The sequence below is a fragment of the Rattus rattus genome, chromosome 3 (genome assembly GCF_011064425.1).
Source record: "Rattus rattus isolate New Zealand chromosome 3, Rrattus_CSIRO_v1, whole genome shotgun sequence".
In the NCBI taxonomy this organism is placed as follows: domain Eukaryota; kingdom Metazoa; phylum Chordata; class Mammalia; order Rodentia; family Muridae; genus Rattus; species Rattus rattus.
The window spans coordinates 22,812,623-22,834,254 of record NC_046156.1 but is presented as its reverse complement, the minus strand read 5'-3'; the positions used below and the strand labels follow the sequence as shown (position 1 = coordinate 22,834,254).

Sequence of the window (21,632 nt, the reverse complement as noted above, 5' to 3'; positions counted from 1 at the left end):
AATTCTTAATGAACATGGATGATTCAATAATTTTGACTATCAGGTAACAGTAAGGAATGAAAGTCAGAACAATCTAAAAATGTCCACGTGAATGCAGATGCAAGATTCCTTCCAAGTTCTCCCTGTTTGGCGGTAGCTGGGGTCATCTGACAGAGTCTTAAAGCATCAGATCCACAGTCTGATTTTCTTCTGTTTTGTGCTGTTCCCATCTATGTAAAGAAATTCATTTCTCAATGGTGCTCTTTGATTATCTCTCTTCTCTTATCTATCTGCTCTGTAATCACTTTAAATAGAACCTGTCCCGATAGCCACGTTGTAATGAACAAGCTGTCTCTGGCTGGCATTATCAGGAGTGACTTGACTGAAGCAAAGTAATGGGTCTGTATCTCTGCGCCTCAGAGGGTGGCTTCCTCCCTTCATGTGGATCATCCATCCATTCACATTCGTCTAAACCATGCACCAAATCAAGACGCCTCTCTCCCCGCATCAGCCCTCTAGCATGGGCTTGGTTAGCTTCTAGACAGATCATCTTACCTGGCACAAACTCTTGTCTGGGTCTGACACTCTAAATGGACTTTCTGTTGCTTTTGCTGCTGAACAGTATTTGATCTCTGTCGTGGCCTTGATCATTCCATCACAATAGATATTGACAGTGACCGAACCAGCTGGAAAATCTTACAAAACACAAGAAAGAGTTAATAGCAGAGTATAATGCATATCAGGGTGTTTGTTTCAATTTTAGGAAGAAGAAATACAATTAATTACATGAATGTTTCTAGAAATTTATGTTGAGGTAAGGTTGATTGAAATTTCAGAAAATGTAGCAACTGATTAGAATGAGAGATCCCGGGGAAGGCAAATGTATCCAGAATCTTCAGGATTCCCTGGGTTATCCCTCCTCCCTCCCTCCCTCCCTCCCTCCCCTCCTCCCCCCCCCCCACCCCCCCACCCCCCCCCCCACCCATCCACCCACCCACCCACCCACCCCCCCACCCACCCATCCACCCATCCATCCACCCATCCATCCATCCACCCATCCATCCACCCATCCATCCATCCATCCATCCATCCATCCATCCATCCATCCATCCATCCAAGTCATCCACCTGTCCGTCTAAACCCTTTCTGTAAACAAGTTGTTCAAATGACTGACAAACTGTACTTTGGATTCTATTGTAATATACCAACAGAATTAAAATTACATTAAAAACCTGGGGCCTTTCATTAAAAAATAAAAAATAAACAATTATTTTAATTTAAAAATAATGTTTTAGTGTAACAAGTTTAAGCAAAGTTTGCCTTTGGATCTACTCAAAGGATAAATTTGAACAGCTTTTACTCTGTCATTGAGAGATTATTCAAATTCTCCTGGAAATGTCATGCAAACTCTGGAGTTCAGAAGAAGTCTCATGAAAAGACCAGCATTCTGAGCCATGAATCCTTAACTTTCTTAAACATTCTTCACAAGTCACCTCATGAAGAAATAAACACACCTCTAGTTATTTAGCTCAGGTAAATGGAAGAAAAGAAATCTGAAACCAAACAAGATCAATAAACTAAAATTTCCATCTTCTCATTCTTGAAGAGACATTTTACTTGTTTTACTTGTTTTATAAAATGTTATGCACCAGAATGTATCACAGTTTTCCCCCCAAATAGACATCCAACGAGAATGAGAGAAATAACATCAGAGAGTCAACGTTATAACATGCATGTTCTGAGCTAATGTGGGGAGTGTGTGGTTGAGAGGAAGTTGGTGTTGCTAGAACTGAATAAAATTGGTTTCAATAGACTATGTAACTGGCTTCAGCTTAATGTATGGTTTCAGATAAAAACATTTTAAAATTCTTTTCCAGAAAAATAATACCTAGAAATCACACACTGAACATAAATTTACTGATCAATTGTTTCTTTCCCATAAAAGTTCAGCACAGTAAGCAAGGTCTCCCAACACTACTCTTTGCATGAGATATGAAGATATAATTTATATTATCTAGAGCACAATTTCATAATTAATAAAAATTCAATGCTTTTGTTCATGCATTACATATTTCTTTCAACTTTTAATTAGTGCCCCCCTGCTGTTAGGTTTATTTCGTTGTGATGTTGCTGGTATCTGCACTTTGTTTCTTCTGCATAGAAATTAGTTAATATTTCTAGTTGAAAACTTTACCATATTCTTAAGACTTAGCTCTAAGCTGAAACTATAGTAATTTCAAGTTGCTTTAGCCATAGGAAAAATTAGGTCCCTGGGGAAATCAAGTGATTAGAGAAACATCAAATTATTGAGCTGATAGGGTGGGTAGGCCCCTAACCAGATGCATTCTCTCAGGTGAAAAACTGACGGCAATGGTGAAATAGGTCAAAGGGAAAGAAAGGAGTCTAAGAATTTCCTTCCATCTGAGCATTACTGAATATGGTATTGGATTTTTCTTGCATTGTTACCAGCTGAAAAAACATGTGGCACCAGTGTTATCTCTTATAAAAAATTCAAAATTTCAAAAATTACAGATTCAGTTTCTAAGATTAAGCTCCAGTTCAAGTTCCACAAGTGAGTGACACTTAGTGATATCTGTCTTTCTCTAAATGGCTTGTTTCCCCTTAGTGTTTTTTATTTTCCTTCAACTTGTTATAAGTATATGACTTCATCTTTGATATGGTTGAATAATATTCATACAAGTGCACATAAAGTACAAATATTGTTTTATTTATTTCTCTATTAATGAGTATGGACGGGAATTTCATTCCATGGCTACTGTGGACAATTCTTGCAATCAACATGACAGTGCAGGGTCCTCATTCATAAGATGATTTTTTTCCCTCGGGGTATACCCCTGATTGGACCTATGGAGTCAGATGGTAATGGTATATTCAACTTCTTTCCATAATGTTGCATTGTTCCATTCTCAGCAGCAGGTTAGAGATTCTCTTCCCCCATCCTCTCTGGGGCTTGTAACTTTGCGTCCTTTGATAATAGCCATTCTGATGTAGTGAGGTGGTCAGCCCTCCTGGTTGTCCTTTTATCCCCTGATGATTAGGGATCTTGAGCATTTTACGTCATATGTGTTGGTCACGTCTTTTACGTGTCTATGTATATGATTTCCTATTCTTTTGTAACTGAAAATTTACACATGATACTCGGATCACGCTTTGCTCCTTCCCACCTCCTCCCATCTCTCTCCTTCCTCCTCATCTATCCAACTCTCTCTCTCTTTAGGAAACAAACAAGCAAGGAAGGAAAAAAACAAGCAAACCAAATTAAAAAAACAGCAAAACACACAAATACACACACACACACATGCACACACATGAAATAATAGGACTACTCTGCTGGCATTGAATTTCATATATTTTCTGGGTATTAATCTCTTATCAAAGAGTTCGTAAATACTTTCTCCCATTCGTTGGCTGTCTCTTAACTCTGTCAATCATTTCCTTTGCTGTGCTGTAGGTTTTTCTTTTGCGTGTATGTGTGTGTGTGTGTGTGTGTGTGTGTGTGTGTGTGTGTTTTGGGTTTTTTGTTTGTCTTAATTTTTATTTTAATAAAATTCTACTTGTCTATTATTATATTTCTTTCTTATTCTTTAAAGTATCTTATGAAAGTTTAGTCTTAGTGTTAAGATGTTTGAAAAATGTTTTCTTCTGATTGTTTCAGAAACTTTGCTGTATTTTATTCCTTCCACTACTCTGGGCATTGAGTATACCAAGCACAAATCTTAGGTAATTTGACTACTTTTATTGGACAACTTGATCCGATATTTGGGAAATATTATTTAAGTGCTTCTTAATTTGCGATATTGACATTTCTGTATTGATTTATTTTAACTACATTTACTTTGATCCTTAGTACTAATTACTTAGAAATTGCCATTCACTTAGTCATTTAAAAACCTGACAAGGGTAGTAGGGGCTAGGAAGAAGAAAATAAAAGGAGGGAGAGAGAGAGAGAGAGAGAGAGAGAGAGAGAGAGAGAGAATCTTCCCTCCACATTTCTACGTGTTTCTCTATAATAGGAAACTATGTCTGAATGTTTGTAAATTACTGGAATAAAGACTCTGCTTCTGAGAACTCAACTTCACTGCCAGCTGGGTGAGAGATCCACAGAGAAATTTAATAAACAATACTTGCTTAGAAATATAAATACAGTGAATAATCCCCAGCTTCTTACTTAATTTATTTAATTTGCATATTTTGCAATTATGAGTATTTTATATTTCCATATCCGTAAGAGTAAACACAGTTTTATATAAGATATTTATAAAGTTCATATTTCTGAAGTTTTACATGATAATTGTGTGCTCAATTTAAAAAATGCCATAAAATAAGTAGTCTTACATTTAAAAATATTTATTTTCACTATTTTTAATTTTTTATGTATATCTATGTATGGGTATATGTATGTGAAAATAGGTGCCGGTGGAAACCAGAGTGAGCGTCAAATCCCCAGGAGCTAGAAATATAGAAAGTTGTGAGAAGCTCATCTTACAACTGTAGGTAGTGGGAATCAACCTTGGGTTTCTGTAAGAGCAGTATGTACTCTTAACTGTGCAACCATTTCTCCAGCACAAAACATTCTTACATTTATGTAAAAACTTTCCAGAATTGATAAGCTAATTTTTGTTTCAGGACAAGCAGATTGTATTATGAGGAAATATGCTTAGTCTGTCTTAAATTTAGAGTCTAACACAGTTTAGTATGGAGCAAGGAAAAATGAATAATCAAATGATTAGCTTCACAAATGAGATAGAATAGGATGAGAAGAATAATGTAGAAGTGGTCCTGGGCAGACACCCAAAAGATGCTCTAACATATAACAAGGACACGTGCTCCACTATGTTCATAGCAGCCTTATTTATAATAGCCAGAAGCTGGAAGCAACCCAGATGTCCTTCAATAGAACGGATACCAAAAATGTGGTACATCTACACAATGGAGTACTACTCAGCTATTAAAAACAATGACTTCATGAAATTCACAGGCAAATGGACAGATCTAGAAAGTTATCATCCTGAGTGAGGTAACTCAGTCATAAAAGTCTCTATTCTCAAGCACCATGATACAACTCACAGACCACATGAAGCTCAAGAGGAAGGAAAACCAAAGAGTGGATGCTTCAGGTCTACTTAGAAGGGGGAACAAAATAATCAAGGGTAGTAGTGGGTGGGAGGGACTTAGGAGGAGGAGAGGAGGGGGAGAGGAAAAAGAGGGGCAGAATCAGGTATGGGAGGAGATGGGGGAGATGTACAGAGGGTCATGGAATTGGACAGAGGTGTCTAGCAACGGGGGATGGGAAAGTGGCAGTAGCAACCAGAAAGTCCCAGATGCTAGGAAAGCAAGTGCCTCCTAGGACTCCACAGGGATGACATTAACTGAAATACCCCACAAAGAGGAGGGAGAACCTGTCAAGACCATATCCAGAGTTTAGGCATGGCTCCCGGTTGAGGGATGGGGCCACCCACCCATCTCCAAAATGTTAACACAGAATTGCTCCTGTCTAAAGGAAATACAGGGACAAATATTGGAATAGAGACTGAAGGAAAGGCCATCCAGTGATGTCCCACCTGAGGATCCATCCCATATGCAGCCACCAAACCCAGTCACTATGGATGATGCCAAAAAGTGCTTGCTGACAGGAGTCTGATATGAATGTCTCCTGAGAGGCTCTGCCAGATCCTGACCAATACAGATGGGGATGCTCAAAGCCAACCATAGGACTGATCACAGGGGCCCCAGTGGAGGAGTTAGGGGAAGGGGTGAAGGAGCTGAAGGTACCTTATCTGGCATCAATGGGAGGGGAGGCCCTTGATCCTGTGAAGGCTTGATGTACCCTCATAGAAGCAGGGTAATGGGGAATGTGATAGGGGGTTTGCAGAGGGGAAACAAAGAAAGGGGATAACATGTGAAATGCAAATAAATAAAAAAATATCCAATTAAAAAAAGAGAAAATATTGAAAAAGAATTAGGCTTTATAAAACAGCCAAGAATATTCCAAGGCTAGGACTGAAGACAGAAAAAAAGGAAACAGAAAGTTCTTTAATAAAATTAAATATATGTGAATCCTCACGCTACATAAAGGAAATAAATTTAGCTCCATATTTAATAGCTACTATATATCAACGTCTTCTCACTGACATACTTAGTAATGTTTGATGTTACTGGCTGCTGTTCCCCTAAATGGTATACAAACGAAATTCGGAGGATTTACACAATCTCCCTTTTGCAAATCAGATTAATAATAACAACGTTGAACATGTGTGAATTAACACAGGAAGCACCTGCAGAGCAGACTCAGTTTCTGCAGGGAAGTGAAACCATGTATCATAAATCACAGGAAGGGAACTCAGGGAGAGGTTTTACTCTTATTAAAACACGAGATTTCTCACCTGCAGCTTTCATACGCCAGACACTCTTACTCCAGCGTGCGGGCCGTGCTCTGAGGCGCTTGCTGGTCGATGCAAATTCAACTTCCAGAATTTCACCAATTAGTTCGTCTTTCAACAGAATGGATATCTCACCAGGATTCTGTAAAGATACAATAAATACATCAAGCACTTCAAAGAGTGGTCCTTCACCAAAGTGCCTGTCGCACCCACCAGTGATCAAACTCTTTTTTATTGAATAGTTTATATATTTACATTACAAATGTTATCCCCTTTTCAGGTTCCCCCCTCTTCCTTCCCCCTTCCCCCTTATGCGGATGCTCCCCCTCCCACCCACCCACTCCCACCTCACCACCCTGGCATTCCCCTATACTGGGGAAATGAGCCTTCACAGGACCAAGGGCTTCTTCTCCTATTGATGCTAGACAAGGCCATCCTATGCTACATACGTGGCTGGAACCATGGGTTCCCCCCCCAAGTGTATTCTTTGGTTGGTGGTTTAGTCTCTGGGAGCCCTGGGGCTTCTGGTTGGTTGATATTGTTGGTCTTCCTATGGGGTTGCAAACCCCTTCAGCTCCTTCAGTCCTTTCTCTAACTCCTCCACAGGGGTCCCTGTGCTCAGTCTGATGGTTTCTTGTAAGCATCTTAATCTGTATCAGTAAGGCTCTGGCAGAGCCTCTCAGGAGACATCCATATCAGGCTCCTGTCAGCAAGCTCTTCTTGGCATCAACAATAGTGACTGGGTTTGGTGGTTACACATGGGATGGATCCCCAGGTAGCCTCTCTGGGTGACCTTTCCTTCAGTCTCTGCTCCACTGCTAAACTGTCAATCTGTCTGTCCTATTGTATTTTCAACCATGTTCAGATATAAATACATAAGTTCACAACTCATTGCATTTTAAATTACTTTAATAGCTATCAAATTCGATTCCATCCCCAAACCATGCTTTACAACTGAGTGAGAACACAATTACATCCTTTACCCTCCCTTCTTCCTACACATCGCTTTCCACTGCAGGGTCTCAGAACTCAGACCATTGCACTCACAAAGACGGACAGCAATAGTCCAGTCAAGTCCTTTCTCAAGTGCGTTTTTTTTTTTTTTTTGACATTTCAACAATTCATTACTCCGTTCATCTCTGTCTCTATCTCCCTGTCCCTGTCTCTGTCCCTGTCCCTTTCCCTGTCCCTGTCTCTCCCCCTCCCCTCCCCCTCTCCCCCTCTTTCTGTGTATGTCTGCATAAACTTAACAAATTTAAGTTTAGAACCCTTACAATTAAAACATAATGAAAATATTAATATTACAAAGTTCCACAGTTTGTGTAGTAGAAATCCTTATATAAGGGTCTATGATGGTTTCTGACATGACTAAAGCTACATAACTGAAAATTTCAAGATTTAATTATGTTGGAGAAGTTTGAGCTGTGAACAGAGGTAAAAATATAGAGACTAGTTTTTTGGGTACTAAATCTAGAAGAATATATAATAACCAAGAAGAATGTAGTTAATATAGAGATTGGGAATGGATAAGCATTTTAGATGTCTATCTACTTTATAGAAATTATGACATACATTGTTTATATAAGGGTATCATCTCAAACACAAACTGAAACACAGATAAACATGTACATGCACACACATGTGCACACAAAACACACAATTTATATACACACATGTATGCATGCACTGCATGTATACACATGCACACATACACACACTCACACACAGAGACACACACATACACAGACACACCCTAGTTAGTTCTGAAATGGAGAAGACTACCGCTGTTCTTTCTCACAAGTAATACAATTTAATATTATATTATAAAACCTGTTAAGAATTATCAAACTTTCAGAGCCACATTATTCTTATATTATGTTATCTGATGCTGTGAAAAGTAAACTATTTAGTGATTTTCTCAGATATCATCTGCCAAAAGTTCTTGTCATTGTAAAATCATCATAAGAGTCAACCTCACAGATACACTTTCATGACGCATTTATTAAAAAGCCACCAACTCAAATGTTGGTAAGCTCTTGTGTTATTGCTTTAAGCAAAGTCACACATCAGTAAAACCCCCATCTTAGCGGGGAACACCACGGCCTTCCTATAACTGCTCTGTAACACCACCAATCGCTCAGGTCCACTTCAGGCATTCTTTGTAGTCACATTCCAAATATTTATCCAAGTCTGGTTTAAGTTTCTCTTTACATGAGAGAACAGAACCCACCTCACAGGACCTGCCATCATTGCAGCTTCTGCTCCTGTCCCTGACAGGTAACCTGACAGCTTCTAAGGAACATAGTCATATCTGCTCTTCATATGTTCAATGTCCTCGCATCGCTCACTCAACCCCAATGACTTCGCGGTTCATTTTGGGTCTAGCTCTCACTAGCCATTGTTGAACGCTCTTCAGTCTTCTTTTCAATGCCTATGTCACTCCTTGCTTGATTCTGGAATTGCTAAGCTCAGGTGTGCTCTCCAAACTCTTTATTCTCTAAGGCCTGTCACTCTCATTTATGAGAAGCCCTACATATGATGCTACTTATGTACCGGGTCCCACCATAATACAGGGCAGGATGCCACCTTGATTTTTAGCGTTTAAATTTTTTACTGGATATTTTTTATTTTCATTTCAAATGTTATCCCCTTCCCCCTACCCAACCACCCACCCAACCATCCCAGCAAAAAGTTCCAAGCAGAAGACGCCCTAAGGGAAATACTTGCATGTTCATTTGTACCATGGTCTGGTTTCTTGCGTCCAAGACCCTCAGAGGCACACGGGACTTAAAAGGGCTTTAAAAACCATTGGTTTAGTAGTTTGCTGCCATTGTCCTGAAACGCAAACTAAATTTGAACACAGGGCTTTGCATTTTCATTCTGCACGTTAAGTAGCTGGAACTCTTTAAAGATGCTGCTGCCTTGTTGATCAGCTCTTCCTTGCTCTGGTTCCTCACATCTATGCTTTCTACCAAAGTCCCGCTCATATTTTATAGTATCCTCCCTCTAACTTTAGCCTGCGAGAATTTCAAAACTCTCAAGCGAGCACTAACACGTTCACATCTACATCTGTACTCGGCCATTACTAAGTCAACCTTTTTATCCTTTGTTAGGTCTCCTCATCCAAAATGCTCTGATAGCATTTTTATCCACAATACTCTGATACATCCTTTTAATATCTTCTGAGCATTATGTTTATAGCGAATCCTCTAAAAATACAATATGTCTGTAAAAAATGACAGTTTTGAGTTGAATATGTTAGGCACTGTCACTAACCACCCTCCACGTGGGGGCCTTACATCCATCTGCATCTCCTTGAAGTAAAATGCTTAATCCAGGACAGAAGCTCTGGCTTTAGTTTCATGGCTACATTTGATCCAAGAAAAAAAAGCTTTATGATGTTCAGATATCATAAATTTATTTTTATCAATTTTGAAGCTGTCATTTAGTCTTTTTGACCCCCAAGCTTGAGTCCTTTATTGGGGGATCCAAGAATTCACAGAAATAATGGTTTATGATCATTGATACTTATAAACTCTAAAGGTAGCTGACTATTCAGAAAACTTAACATTTCATAAAAAGATGGTGATTTCGTCTATAATAAAATAAGTTATGTAGTGTGGTGTTGCTTGGGTGTTTGGGCTGAAATTTAAACAAAGGTAGAAGATGGAGACCCCAATAGATTACTCTCAGCTCACTAAGGCCTTTTCACACATTCATGACTACTTTATGTTAAAAGACTACACCTCAAAGAAGATAGGCTCATGGGATTTGGTGAACTTACTGCATGGGCTTCTGCAGTCAACATCAATTTGCCCCATACCAGTAGAAAAAGAATTAGAAGGAAGGGACAGGGATACGTGAAGGATCTTCCACACAGAAAAAACAAGACGAAGGGAAAAAGCTTGCTTTCAACTGCCATGCTTCTGTGGAGGTGAGAGAGACTTCCTTACATCATCTTTGATGGGAACTCACAGAAAGAGCAGGAGAGGCGAGGGTTCTGAGAAGAGAACTTCTGAAAGCTTTATGTAAGATATGTGGAAGATGTTAGCAGAATCACGAAGGAGCTGACACGTCTCACAAAGTAAGTGAGCACAGGACAACTATGCCAGCTTCACAGAAGCCTCAGGCTGGAGCATGAGTTCTTAGTGCCACCATTAGGTAGCAGAGATGATGACTCATTTGTTGTGGGTGTACACCAGGAGACAGAGCTTAACTTCTGTAGGATTGCTACTTTGACAGTAGATAAGCTACTGTCATGAGTGCGCCTTGTGCATTATGTAATATTTTGCATCTTCTGGTTTCTATCAACTAGACGTCAGGAGCAATTGTGATAATCAGAGATGCTTGCAGTTTTGCTCAGCTTCTACCCTTATAAAAGACAGGGAAAACTCTTCCCAGTGGAGAACCACTATAGAGTCACATCAGTGAAGCCTTGGACAGTGTGAACAAAGGTTGCTGCTCTAAATATCATCCACAAACTCCTTCCATGTGGATTCCATCAGAAAGGTGAAAATGGGTGTGTTATCTGAACAATGGATTCTTTAGGCAGACCTGAATAACACCAAATTCCTTATAACTGTTACCCTGCAATACAAAATCCAGAGTAATGTGCTACAAAGCCAAATGTCCTGAGCGATAAACACATGAAAAGGCTCTATGCTAAGACAGAACAAAGTATGCAGTCCTATAGAAACTGTACACAGAATACACGTACTTATTTATTTCTCAAAGAATAAGGGAATAACCCTTATAAGTAGAACAATGGATCAATACTAAAGAGAAAAATCACATTTTTCTCCTGTTTTGGAAGGGGAACAAGATCATCAAGGCTCATAGAATTGATAACGTGTAAAAAGAAAGGTTCTGGGAAAGGTTACACAGCAGAAGGCTCGATGTTCCCCAGCTCGTGCGATCACAGGCAGTGAACAGCTTAAAGCTCTACCTCAGTTAGCAGTTTACAAAAACCATCTCTGTAGCGCAAGAGTGGACGGTGAGCTGAAACGCTGTAAGAGGCAGGTCCATAGACCCAGTTTCTGTACAGCCAGCAGCAACAGGGCAGGAGTGGTGCTGGAGAACATGGTGGGAAGGAGGGACACCAAATAACCAATTCTCTTCACAAGGAAGAAAGTCTGTGCCCTTATCGGACATGGTCACGTCAGCATGTTGGAAACACAGAACCACGCAATGGGTTTTAACCATGCTAGGTATGAATGGGGCTCACTCCCAATTGCCTAGAAACTGTCAGCGATAGTGCTGGTAGGTTCTAGAAGTGTTAGGATCCCAGAAAAATCTCTGTTGTCCCTTTTAAGAAGAGGCATTGGTCTCGGGTCTCAGCCCACCCACTACCTAGAAGGTGAAGTTCAAAGGTTGTCACTCCAGATAATTGGCATACACTGAACATTCTCCAGGGAAACCAGAAACACAATTTTCACTCAGCTGGAACCAAGTGGTCTTTTCTGTGGTGCTTCAAGTTATGCTAAGAACTACTTACCGCGAGCCTGAGATTTGTCTGAGGTAACTATTTTTGGTCCAAAGGATGAGATTATTTTGAAAATTTGGAGCATAATGCTGAGTTTAAAATGTCTTCTATGATCTCTTGACTTCTAGGGTTTCTCTTCAAAAGTAGGGCTCTCAAGACAGATTCGATATTGAAATAACCTAACTTTATCAGGCCTGAAAGAATTCTATCTGTATCCATAAAAAAGAAGAAAAGCCCATGATGATCTATTGAAAGGACCCCGGACGAGTCAGCGGCAGAAGAAATGTCCGGTTGAAGACAACTGAAGCCTGCTACTGAGTTTCAATTTTCCTGTGACTAATACAGGGAGGGTTTTATAATACTCAAATTATACTGCTGCAGATAGTTTTTAAATCAGCTATTTAGATTCATTGCATAACTCCTGGGGAACTATTTTTACTCTGAGTGTCATTTTATTTCCTACTTTGATTTCATCTATCTGAGACTAGATTGCATTGCTTTTATTACCTTTCTTTCCTGTTCCTTCCATTGTTTCTGACTCCATGGGAGCTGCCATCTTTGGCTACTTAGCCCCTTTCTCCCCAACGTAAGCTACCCATTCTGTTACCCATGTGGCAACTTGCGTATGCGTCTATGTCTGCTATCTGGAAAGTACACAGTTCAAATTTCCAGCATGTCTGTGGTAGTGTCCAAGTGGTTCTAGTTCCTCAAGCACTGACAGGAAAGTGACTTAAAGGAACAATTCTGTCAGAACAGCATGCTGGCTGAAAGTAAGGAGTTCAAACTTCAGTAACCCTACAGAGCATTCAGCTTTGCTGACCACGGCATTGAGAGACAGCATCAGAGACCTCCTGATGTCAGGTCATTGAAAGTCACCAGCCTCTTCTAGATGGACCTTTTTGAGAATCTCCCATAAGGTTCTTTTGGGGTTCTTTTCACCCAAGGACACCATAGCTATTGAGATTCAGCACCAAGATCCAAACTCTTCCCGTGGTTTAGTTTACTCGTTCAATCCAAGACAGGCATAGGGGAAGAAACATCAAAAATGCTTTTATATTGCTACTTTCTCCAAACCCTCCCTCTAACTGTATTCTTATTCCTGAGAGATTAATTCTTCTGCCTTGCATGGTATCACCATCCCATAACACATTTACAACTTTTAAATGGTGATAAAAATAAGTGATTTTAAGTACTGTTCAACAGTGAATATCCCTTTAGGAAAATAAAATCTTTAATCTGCTTGTTGTGAAATCAAGTTATTAAAAGTAGCTTTATATATATATATGTATATATATATATGTGTGTGTGTATTTATATATATGTATTTATACATATGTATTTATATATATGTATACACACATATACATATGTATATATATATGTATACACACATATACATACACACACACACACACATATATATATATATATATATACAGCATGTGTGTATCTTTTTAAAGTGTCAAGTCACGTTTTATAAAAGTCAAGCATTTGTATTAAATGCCTACTAGGCCCTACATAGTATTCTAGGTTCTGGGGACAGGGTTGGGAAAGAAAGCAAAGTAAAATCACATTGTGGTAAAATGTGGTGTCTATGAAAACAACAGGGCACTTAAAGGCCCCCAGCACTGACCTCACATGGAATTTCCCCAGGAAGCACTAGTACCCGAGGCATAGATGGTCTCAAAGCTGCTAGGTCATCAGTTCCCTTCTGTCCACATTTGTCCTCAGAGTATTTTGCTCTTGAGTCTGTCGGAAGGCTGACCTCAAGGTAGTCTTCAGGACCTGGAATAAATTAGGCGAATACAAGTTATTATCATCCCATCCACTACTAAAAGACCAATTGCTAGGGAATAAATTTCATCAGTACGGAGAGTGAGTCTTGGACAGTTGAAATAATAATCTTTATCATTAAAATAATGTCTTGATTGAACACTATTATAATACTTATGACTAAGCCACACTGGTTATGTGATTATATGTTCATCTGCTTGTCAAATCTTCACAAAACTTTCAAATATCACGGTTTTCCATTGCTATTAATAAGCTAGTGCAATATTAGAAAATTCACTTCATGTGACAACTGTAAAAAAAGTTCAGTTCGTACATTGAAGCCGAAGTTCTAACATATATATATATATGTATATATATATATTCTAATTTTTAAGTACTAATTATACGCCGGGAATGGTTGTTACACCTGCCAACTCCAGAATTTGCAAGCAGGAAAAGATAGCTGTGCTAAAAGTTCAAGTCCAGTGTGGGTTACGTAATGCATTCCAGGACATTGGGCTAACGCATAAATATTAAACAACTATTAAGTAAAATGACGCTACTCACTAAGTTTAACAGTGAGACTCGTGACAGGTAGGTGACCTAGCAGTTCAGAGCCCTTAGTGCTTTTCCAGAAGACCCAAGTTCAGGTCCAGCACCCATATCAGGCAGCTCCCAACTGCCTTTGACTCTAGCTTTCTGGGCTCTGACAACTTCTGCTTGCCGCCTTAGACACTCACACATAGATGCATATACTTACCTAGATAAATATGCACATATAGAAATAAAAATAATGAAATATGTGTACTAATCAAAATATATAAGTGTTCTATGAAAATAAGTGATTCCATTCAAACTAGTTCTTTATGGCAATTCTAGGAACAATGAAATATATCACTATGCATTTCAGAGCTTAGAGACGGGTTAAGGGACGGGTGTTTGTATTGTTTAACATGTAACAGGAGCATTAATCTCAATTATCCATACTGTTCGCAATTGAAGGAAAAAATAAAAAAATGTGATGAATAATAAACCTATTAAAAAAAGCTACTCAGTGTCAAAAAACCCAAAGTGTGTTTATTCAGACCATACAGCTTAAATTAGGGTTTTTCAGAATGACATCACATCTGTAATTTTTAGGAATTTCTACAAAAGCTGGCCTGGGCATGTAAATTGAGTTTGCCTTTCCAGGATGGGCTCTTGCTGTTGTGCGGAGGAATAGGAATAGTTCCATGTCACCAGACAGGACTATTATGCCATTTTGAAGGCAAGTTGCAGACATGAACAGTATCCACTCATTAAAGGTGCCCAACCATCCCCAATCCTGGCTGGTATGAGTGACTGCTATTTCTTTACAACCCCAGCATTAGTGTCCTTTCTCCTGCCTTCAGATAGGGTTGGCCACTCTTTTCAGTTTGCTTAAGAGTTTTCTGGCTTCAGTAATGTCAGGGTGTCAGGAAACCCTGTACCACACCTCAGTCTGAGCAAACTGGAAGAGTTGTCTTCCTTCTAAGTGAAATTAATATACAAAAATCATAAAATTAACCTGTGACACCTTAGAGGGACCCAACTCTTCTCATAGGTCTTTAGATATTGTTAGGAATGGCGTTGCTGATGGTATCACTCATTGCAGGCACCCTTAAGGTACGCTCTTCCAGGGATTACCAAAAGCCTCTCCAGCAGGCATCTGGCACCTTGAATGGCGGCTAGCAGAACTTTCTCTTATGTTGGTTGCTATGAAAATGAAGCTTTCAACTAAACTATCCATCTCTAGGTGATGTGATATATGGTCATTATGGTCACCTGGCTGCTTTGAACATTTCAATGATGACTCAAGGGAGCACATGTCGTTCCAGGAACACTGGAACCTCAAATGCCGATGCCACTTAGCAAAGGACATGGCATCAGTCATCCATAAATACTCCAGTCTTCAATGGATAGAAAGCTTATCTTTATGCTCGACAAGCTCTGTTGACCACTAGATGATGTCATCTGCAGCTGCTCCAATATTTCCTGGCCCTAGCTGTTCTGGATCATGTCATAGCACGACATGCCCTAGTTAGGTAAGAAAGATGGAGAGTACCTTAGTGAGTCAGCAAATGGAAAAACCAGAGAAAAGGTTAAGCCTACATGAGGCTTGTGACTGGTATAGCATCGGTGATGATTAAAGTGAAAGGCTTGTCATGGTTGGTGGGATTATAGGCTGAGCACAGGTGTATCCTGGCTCTTCACTTGCTGCATTAGTAGCCTGTTTGCTACTCTTAGGAGATAGTTTGGATGCTTCTCAATGATACACTGATGTCACTCTTATCTCCAGCAATGGGTTGATAAGCAATCATTCCAATCCCCTCCTAAATCAGCGGTTTTCAGTCTTCTTAATGCTGCAACCCTGGAATACAGTTCTTCGTGGTATAGTGACTCCCAACCATAAAATCATTTTCATTGCTACTACATAACTATAATTCTGCTACTGTTATGGATTGTTGTGTAAATATCTGTGTTTTCCAATGGTCCAATGTGCTTGCTGGTCCTTTCTGGGTTCTGGTACACCCTCTTTGCAGAAAGAATGTACTTTCAATCTGTTCATGGTTTTCTTTGTGCAAAAATCAATCTTATTCTCCCCAAACAGTTATAATACTAACACCTAGCCTTGGTATAAACCTAAGATACTCATGACACATGTAACACATGATAGAACATACAACAGGGAGAACGTACACAGAAAAGCCTGCGCTGTAGCAACGAGGAAAAGAACCCAGATCCTTTAGGGAGCTAAACTTTCTGGGTTCTCCGGCTCATTGCCTCCCTCCAATTTTTCCTTCGCTGTAAGAAAATAATGTCTATTTCCGCTCCAGCTGTGTGTCTTGACTCATCTCTTTATTTGGGGACAGGAGAGCCTAGAACCTCTCTGAAGTTTGATATCCACTGTGTCCAGACAAGAAAGTAAGTCACCAGCTCCGAAAGGAGAATGAAGATCGGAGGAGCTTCAAGAGGACGCAGTGGGGCAGACTCCAGCCACTTGGAAGAGCGATTTCATTTTGTTTTCCTTCATTTCTGTGTTGTGAAAGTTGAAGAACTGGGGCACAAAGCACCCCACATTTCCAGATTTCTCCCAATTCTGCTCTTGTTTACAACAGACGAAAGGGAGCCTTTATTTCCCTAGCGATCTAAAAGTGTTTTGTGAGCAGGCTCACTCGGCCTTTGTGTCCCTCCTCCCAGATTCAACATTGCACGAAACTATATTTTTTCACTGATGAAAAAAGAAAGAGGCAGGTTTTACCTAATATAGCATAAAACAAGGCATTCTATCACAGCAGTATCAAAGTGGTGTTGTCTTGGAAAATAATTTCTCTGTCATGTTGGGTTATAAAGAAATATTATTTTTTTAACTTAAGGATACAACAAAAAGAGATCTCTGTGATTGCAAACAGAAAACTGGAAACTAAATATACAACAGAAAAACAAATGAGATATGCTGAAAGATAAAAAACTAATTAAGTTCTATCAGATAATATTTAACATTGAGAAACACTTTTGCAGCATAACTTGAAAAATCAAGCTAAAAAACTATCAACTTAAAGGTTTATGCATATATATGTATATATTTATATATATATGTGTGTGTGTATGTATGTGTGTATGTATGTATGGTATGATGAATGATTGAGCACAGACTAACCATTTCTATATCAAAATCATTGGAGTAACTATCTCTAGATTCTAAATTTTATCATAGATATGCATATATCATGGCCTTATTAATAAAGAAGTTGGAGAGTATCAGTCTCATTTATCTATCATCTATCAAATCTATCATCCCTGATATATTATATCATATATATCATATATGATATGCATTTATATGTATATACATATATATGTATATATATATATCATCAATTGTTTATGCAATCATGGTTTCTCTACAGTGAAATGTATTTTACAGAATAATTTATAGAATAAAATATCTGAATTTATTTCAAACCAAGTAATGAATTGATCGTGACCTCAGGCTAAGTACATGTATCTACGACTTAGATTGTCTACGAAAATAATCGCTTTAGAACACTAGCTATTGGCAGGTTCCACAGAGTTAGAGCAAACACTGAACAGTTCTGAAAGCCCCATGTTAATCAGAAGTTAGATGAACACAGATGCCCAAGCAGAGCAAACAGAGACTAAAACATGATTGGAAAACACAATTTCAAATATAAGGTTGGCTTTCCAGAGCAAATTACTTTCCAAAAATGAAGAAACCCCAGATTCAAAACACCAGTGAACCGGGGCTCCTGAGACAAACAAATCAGACCAGAAAAGGCCTTAGGAAATCGACGTTCATGGCAAAATATTAAAATCAAAGTGGTAACAAGTCAGACTTTCCCAGCTGCAACTGTTGTTTGGAAAAAAAAAAAAAACATTTTGCCTTTGTCTGAATGAAACTTAGACTTTTTCTAGACAAAATATACTAGACAAAAATGCTGGGCCTGGATAAGGTAACATAGGGAGCTGGATATATTCTAATTTGTCAAAGCTAGCAGAGAAAGATAGGAAGGGCCAGTGAGTCTCCATAGCTTAAGTGAGTGGGAGAGCATGGCTGTGTGACGCCTGTGTGTTCAAGCCAGTGTGCTCATAAAAGCTGCAATAGCAACTGACAGTTGACAATAGTTTCCAAGAAAAGCATTGTCTCTCACTAAAACTAACCACTCCCTGGACCAATAATCTATCACATAAGAGTCACCAAAATCAATTCAAAGAACATTAACACTGGCGAAATTAGTTTTATTTAATGGAATATTTCAGAAAAATTGTTAGTCATTCTGTTAGTTAACTTTCCATCAATGTGACAAAATATCCCAGATAAATACTTAAAATAGCTTGATTCAAAGAATGCTTGAATAGAATACACAAAGCTCTGGGTTCTAGTTCCAGTACTAACTCAATCAGGCGTGGGAACCGATAGACTTGGGAGGATCAGGAGTTCAAGATCACCCGTGGCTACATAGTGAGTATAAGGACATTGTGGGCTATATAACTCCTTTACACTGATACTTCATACATTCTGTTCTTTTCAGTTTATCAAGACACAGTGAATGTTATTTTGAACATACACAAAACTAATCCCTATTCAATGCTGGCTTATTGAATTTCAGAGTGATTTGTAGATAATTTTTAATTGTATGAGTTAAAAACATCCTCCTCCATAGATTGTTGAGACAAACAGAAAGTTCTTTTTCCTAAAACTTTTCAAAACTCTAAAGGAAAGAAAACTTTTAGCTATGATGTTAAGATTCAAAGAAGCAGATACGATTAGCCTAAAGCCATAAGTAGTACATAACAGGAAAATCTTAACTTTTACGAAGTAAATAAAAAAATTATGGATTTTTCTTCACTAAGAAGGAAAGTAAAACTTCAATAAATCTTAGGAATGATCTTGTTTATTTGCTTCCATATAAACTTTACATTCCTAGGGGATATTTACAAAAATATAATCTTTTGGCATATAAACACAAACTGTTTTATATTATTTACCTAGTATATATATTATAATGTGATTTGTGCATATAGCGTATATATAAATATATATTTATTCAAGTTATCTTCTACAGATATAAGTATGAATATAATATACATAAATTATGTATATAAATAAAAATATATAGTATCTTAAGAATTCCATTACAAATAAACATTCTTCTCAAATATGAGTATATCTTTTATAATGAATCTCATAGAGTATTAGATTCCAGATTTGCTTTCTCAACAGAACAATGACTGGAAGAGAAAAATCTCAATAGTAATTGTATAAATTTTCTCACTACTTCTTTCTCCATTCTCTAAAATAATAAAATATTTACTATTTTGTTCCATGTTGAACTTGATAGGCAATCAATAATTATCGGTAAAAACAATTGGTTATAGATGAACTCCCGTTTAGTGGTATCATAAAATGTTTAATTTCAAAAATATTAATTTTTTAGATTAAAATATCTAGTATGTTCCTAAATGAACAATAAAGTAAAACAATCCTAGTCACTTCTTTGCTCTACATATGAAGTATAAAAGCATAATAATTCAGTCCCCAGTACATTCTTTGGTACCTAGCTTTTAGCTTTGTTATGGTCTTTTATCTTATAAAACAAATTGGTAGGTGGAGTAAATATTAGAAATATTTAGAAAATACTGTTCAAATGTCTTTCCAGGAAAGTAATTATTGTGATTAGCGAGAAGTGGCTGATTACTAGCTAGAGCAGAACATGCTTAAATAAAATATAGATCATAGATCATGAGTAAACATTTGATTCTGATGCTTTGGTCATCATAAATGATACTTTTAGCCCTGCTTTACAGTTCTGTGCACCTCAAGGTTCAACTCTTGATATACAGTTTGAAGCTTTGTATTATACTGAGTTAACAGAGATTAAAAGTCCACCTTTTCATGGGCTCCAGGCAAGTGGCCCTCTGCTGCTGTGAGTTTCGAATCTACAGATCCAATCAAACATTGATTGAAAGTAGTTTACAAAACTATGCCTGTACTAGACAAATACAGACATTTCTGTCACCACTATTTCCTAAATAATACAGTACTTACAATATTATATTGCATTAAGTGAAAGTAATTTAAAGACTGAAAGAACTTGGGTATCCGTGCATAGGACATATGCAGATGCTGTATCATTACATAAGGGGTGTAGAGATCTTTGGTTATGGTGAACCTGGCATTCCAGAGTCAACTCCCTGCAGGTAGCAGGCTCTGCATCTTCAGTTTCTTCACTTTGATGTTAAAGCTGACGCTCAGGCAAGCCTGGGAGTGAGCCTTTACTACAGCCAATGACCGCTTCATTTTAAATACGCAGAAGAATGACCAAAAATAGGAATAAAGAAACAAATGTAGACAATAGAACAAAACCGAACAAGAATTCATCAAGATTCATAAAAGTCTTTAGAAGACTTAGAATATGCGTCATAAACTCAGGACCTTGAAACCTGAGCCTCTACTGCCTCAGAAAAAACTCACCAATTTAATAAATTATGCAAAGCAGAGAAGTACTTCAGGACAAAAGAAATCCCTGTGTAAAGTATCAGATACCTGAACTCACATTCATAATTCAGACTATTCGAGTAATATACATTTCAAACAATCCATCATTTTAATTGGAATTCTGAAGTAATAATGAACCATTAGTTTCTTAGAGAAAGAAAAAGGCAGATATCCAATTCCTAAATGTTAAAGTTGTCGCATAATAATTTTTCAGGATTTAATAAATTCTAAAAGGTTCATAACAGTACTAATGGCCTTTCTCTTAAATGTATTATATATACCTTTACTGTTGGAATCAACTAATAATTGTTTAAATTAGGGGGGAAAACTCAATGTAGGGCATCTTAGGGTTTTCATTGCTGTGAAGAGGTACCAAGGCAACAGCAGCTCTTATAAAGGACAACATGTAATTGGGGCTGACTTACAGGTTCAGAGGTTCAGTCCAATATCATTACGGTAGGACATACGGCAGCCTCCAGGCAGGCATGGCACTAGAGGAGCTGAGAGCTTTACCTCTTGTTCCAAAGGCAGCTAGAAGACTAGCTTTCAGGAAGCTAGGATGTGGGTCTTAAAGCCACACCCACTTCCTCCAACAAGCCTACACCTACTCCAAGAAGGTCACATCTCCTAATAGTGCCACTCTTTGGGCCAAGCATATTCAAACTACCAATATGGTCTCTGAATCCTATTGGTAGTTAAAAAAATATTCATGTAGAATTAGATGCTGAGAGGACTTTTCTTACGGATCCAGAGGATTTTCAGTATATTTTACAGGCAGTGCAGAATCCCTTAACCTAGTGAGTGAGGGGGAGACAAAGGCCACTGACTAGGAAATACATGCCCTGAAAGGATAGATGCTGATCTTTGCAAATCAGATGATAGGGCAGACATTTACGTGGCAGAGATATGGTGAAATGGGAGAGAGAAAAGTCTCTGTGATAGCTTAGAGTCATGGCAC

General features: G+C 38.3%; 1 protein-coding gene across 2 annotated transcripts in view; it reads right to left on the bottom strand.

Moving 5' to 3' along the window:
• Bank1 (B cell scaffold protein with ankyrin repeats 1) overlaps positions 1 to 21,632 on the bottom strand; it is a 284,609-nt gene that overhangs the window by 203,098 nt on the left and 59,879 nt on the right. For both annotated transcript variants that reach the window (XM_032896620.1, XM_032896619.1), the window contains 3 exons: positions 13,496 to 13,647; positions 6,384 to 6,522; positions 535 to 674 (listed from right to left, as the gene is read on the bottom strand). In XM_032896620.1, the coding sequence (XP_032752511.1) occupies positions 535 to 674; positions 6,384 to 6,522; positions 13,496 to 13,647 (431 nt within the window). The remainder of the gene's footprint in view (positions 1 to 534; positions 675 to 6,383; positions 6,523 to 13,495; positions 13,648 to 21,632) is intronic.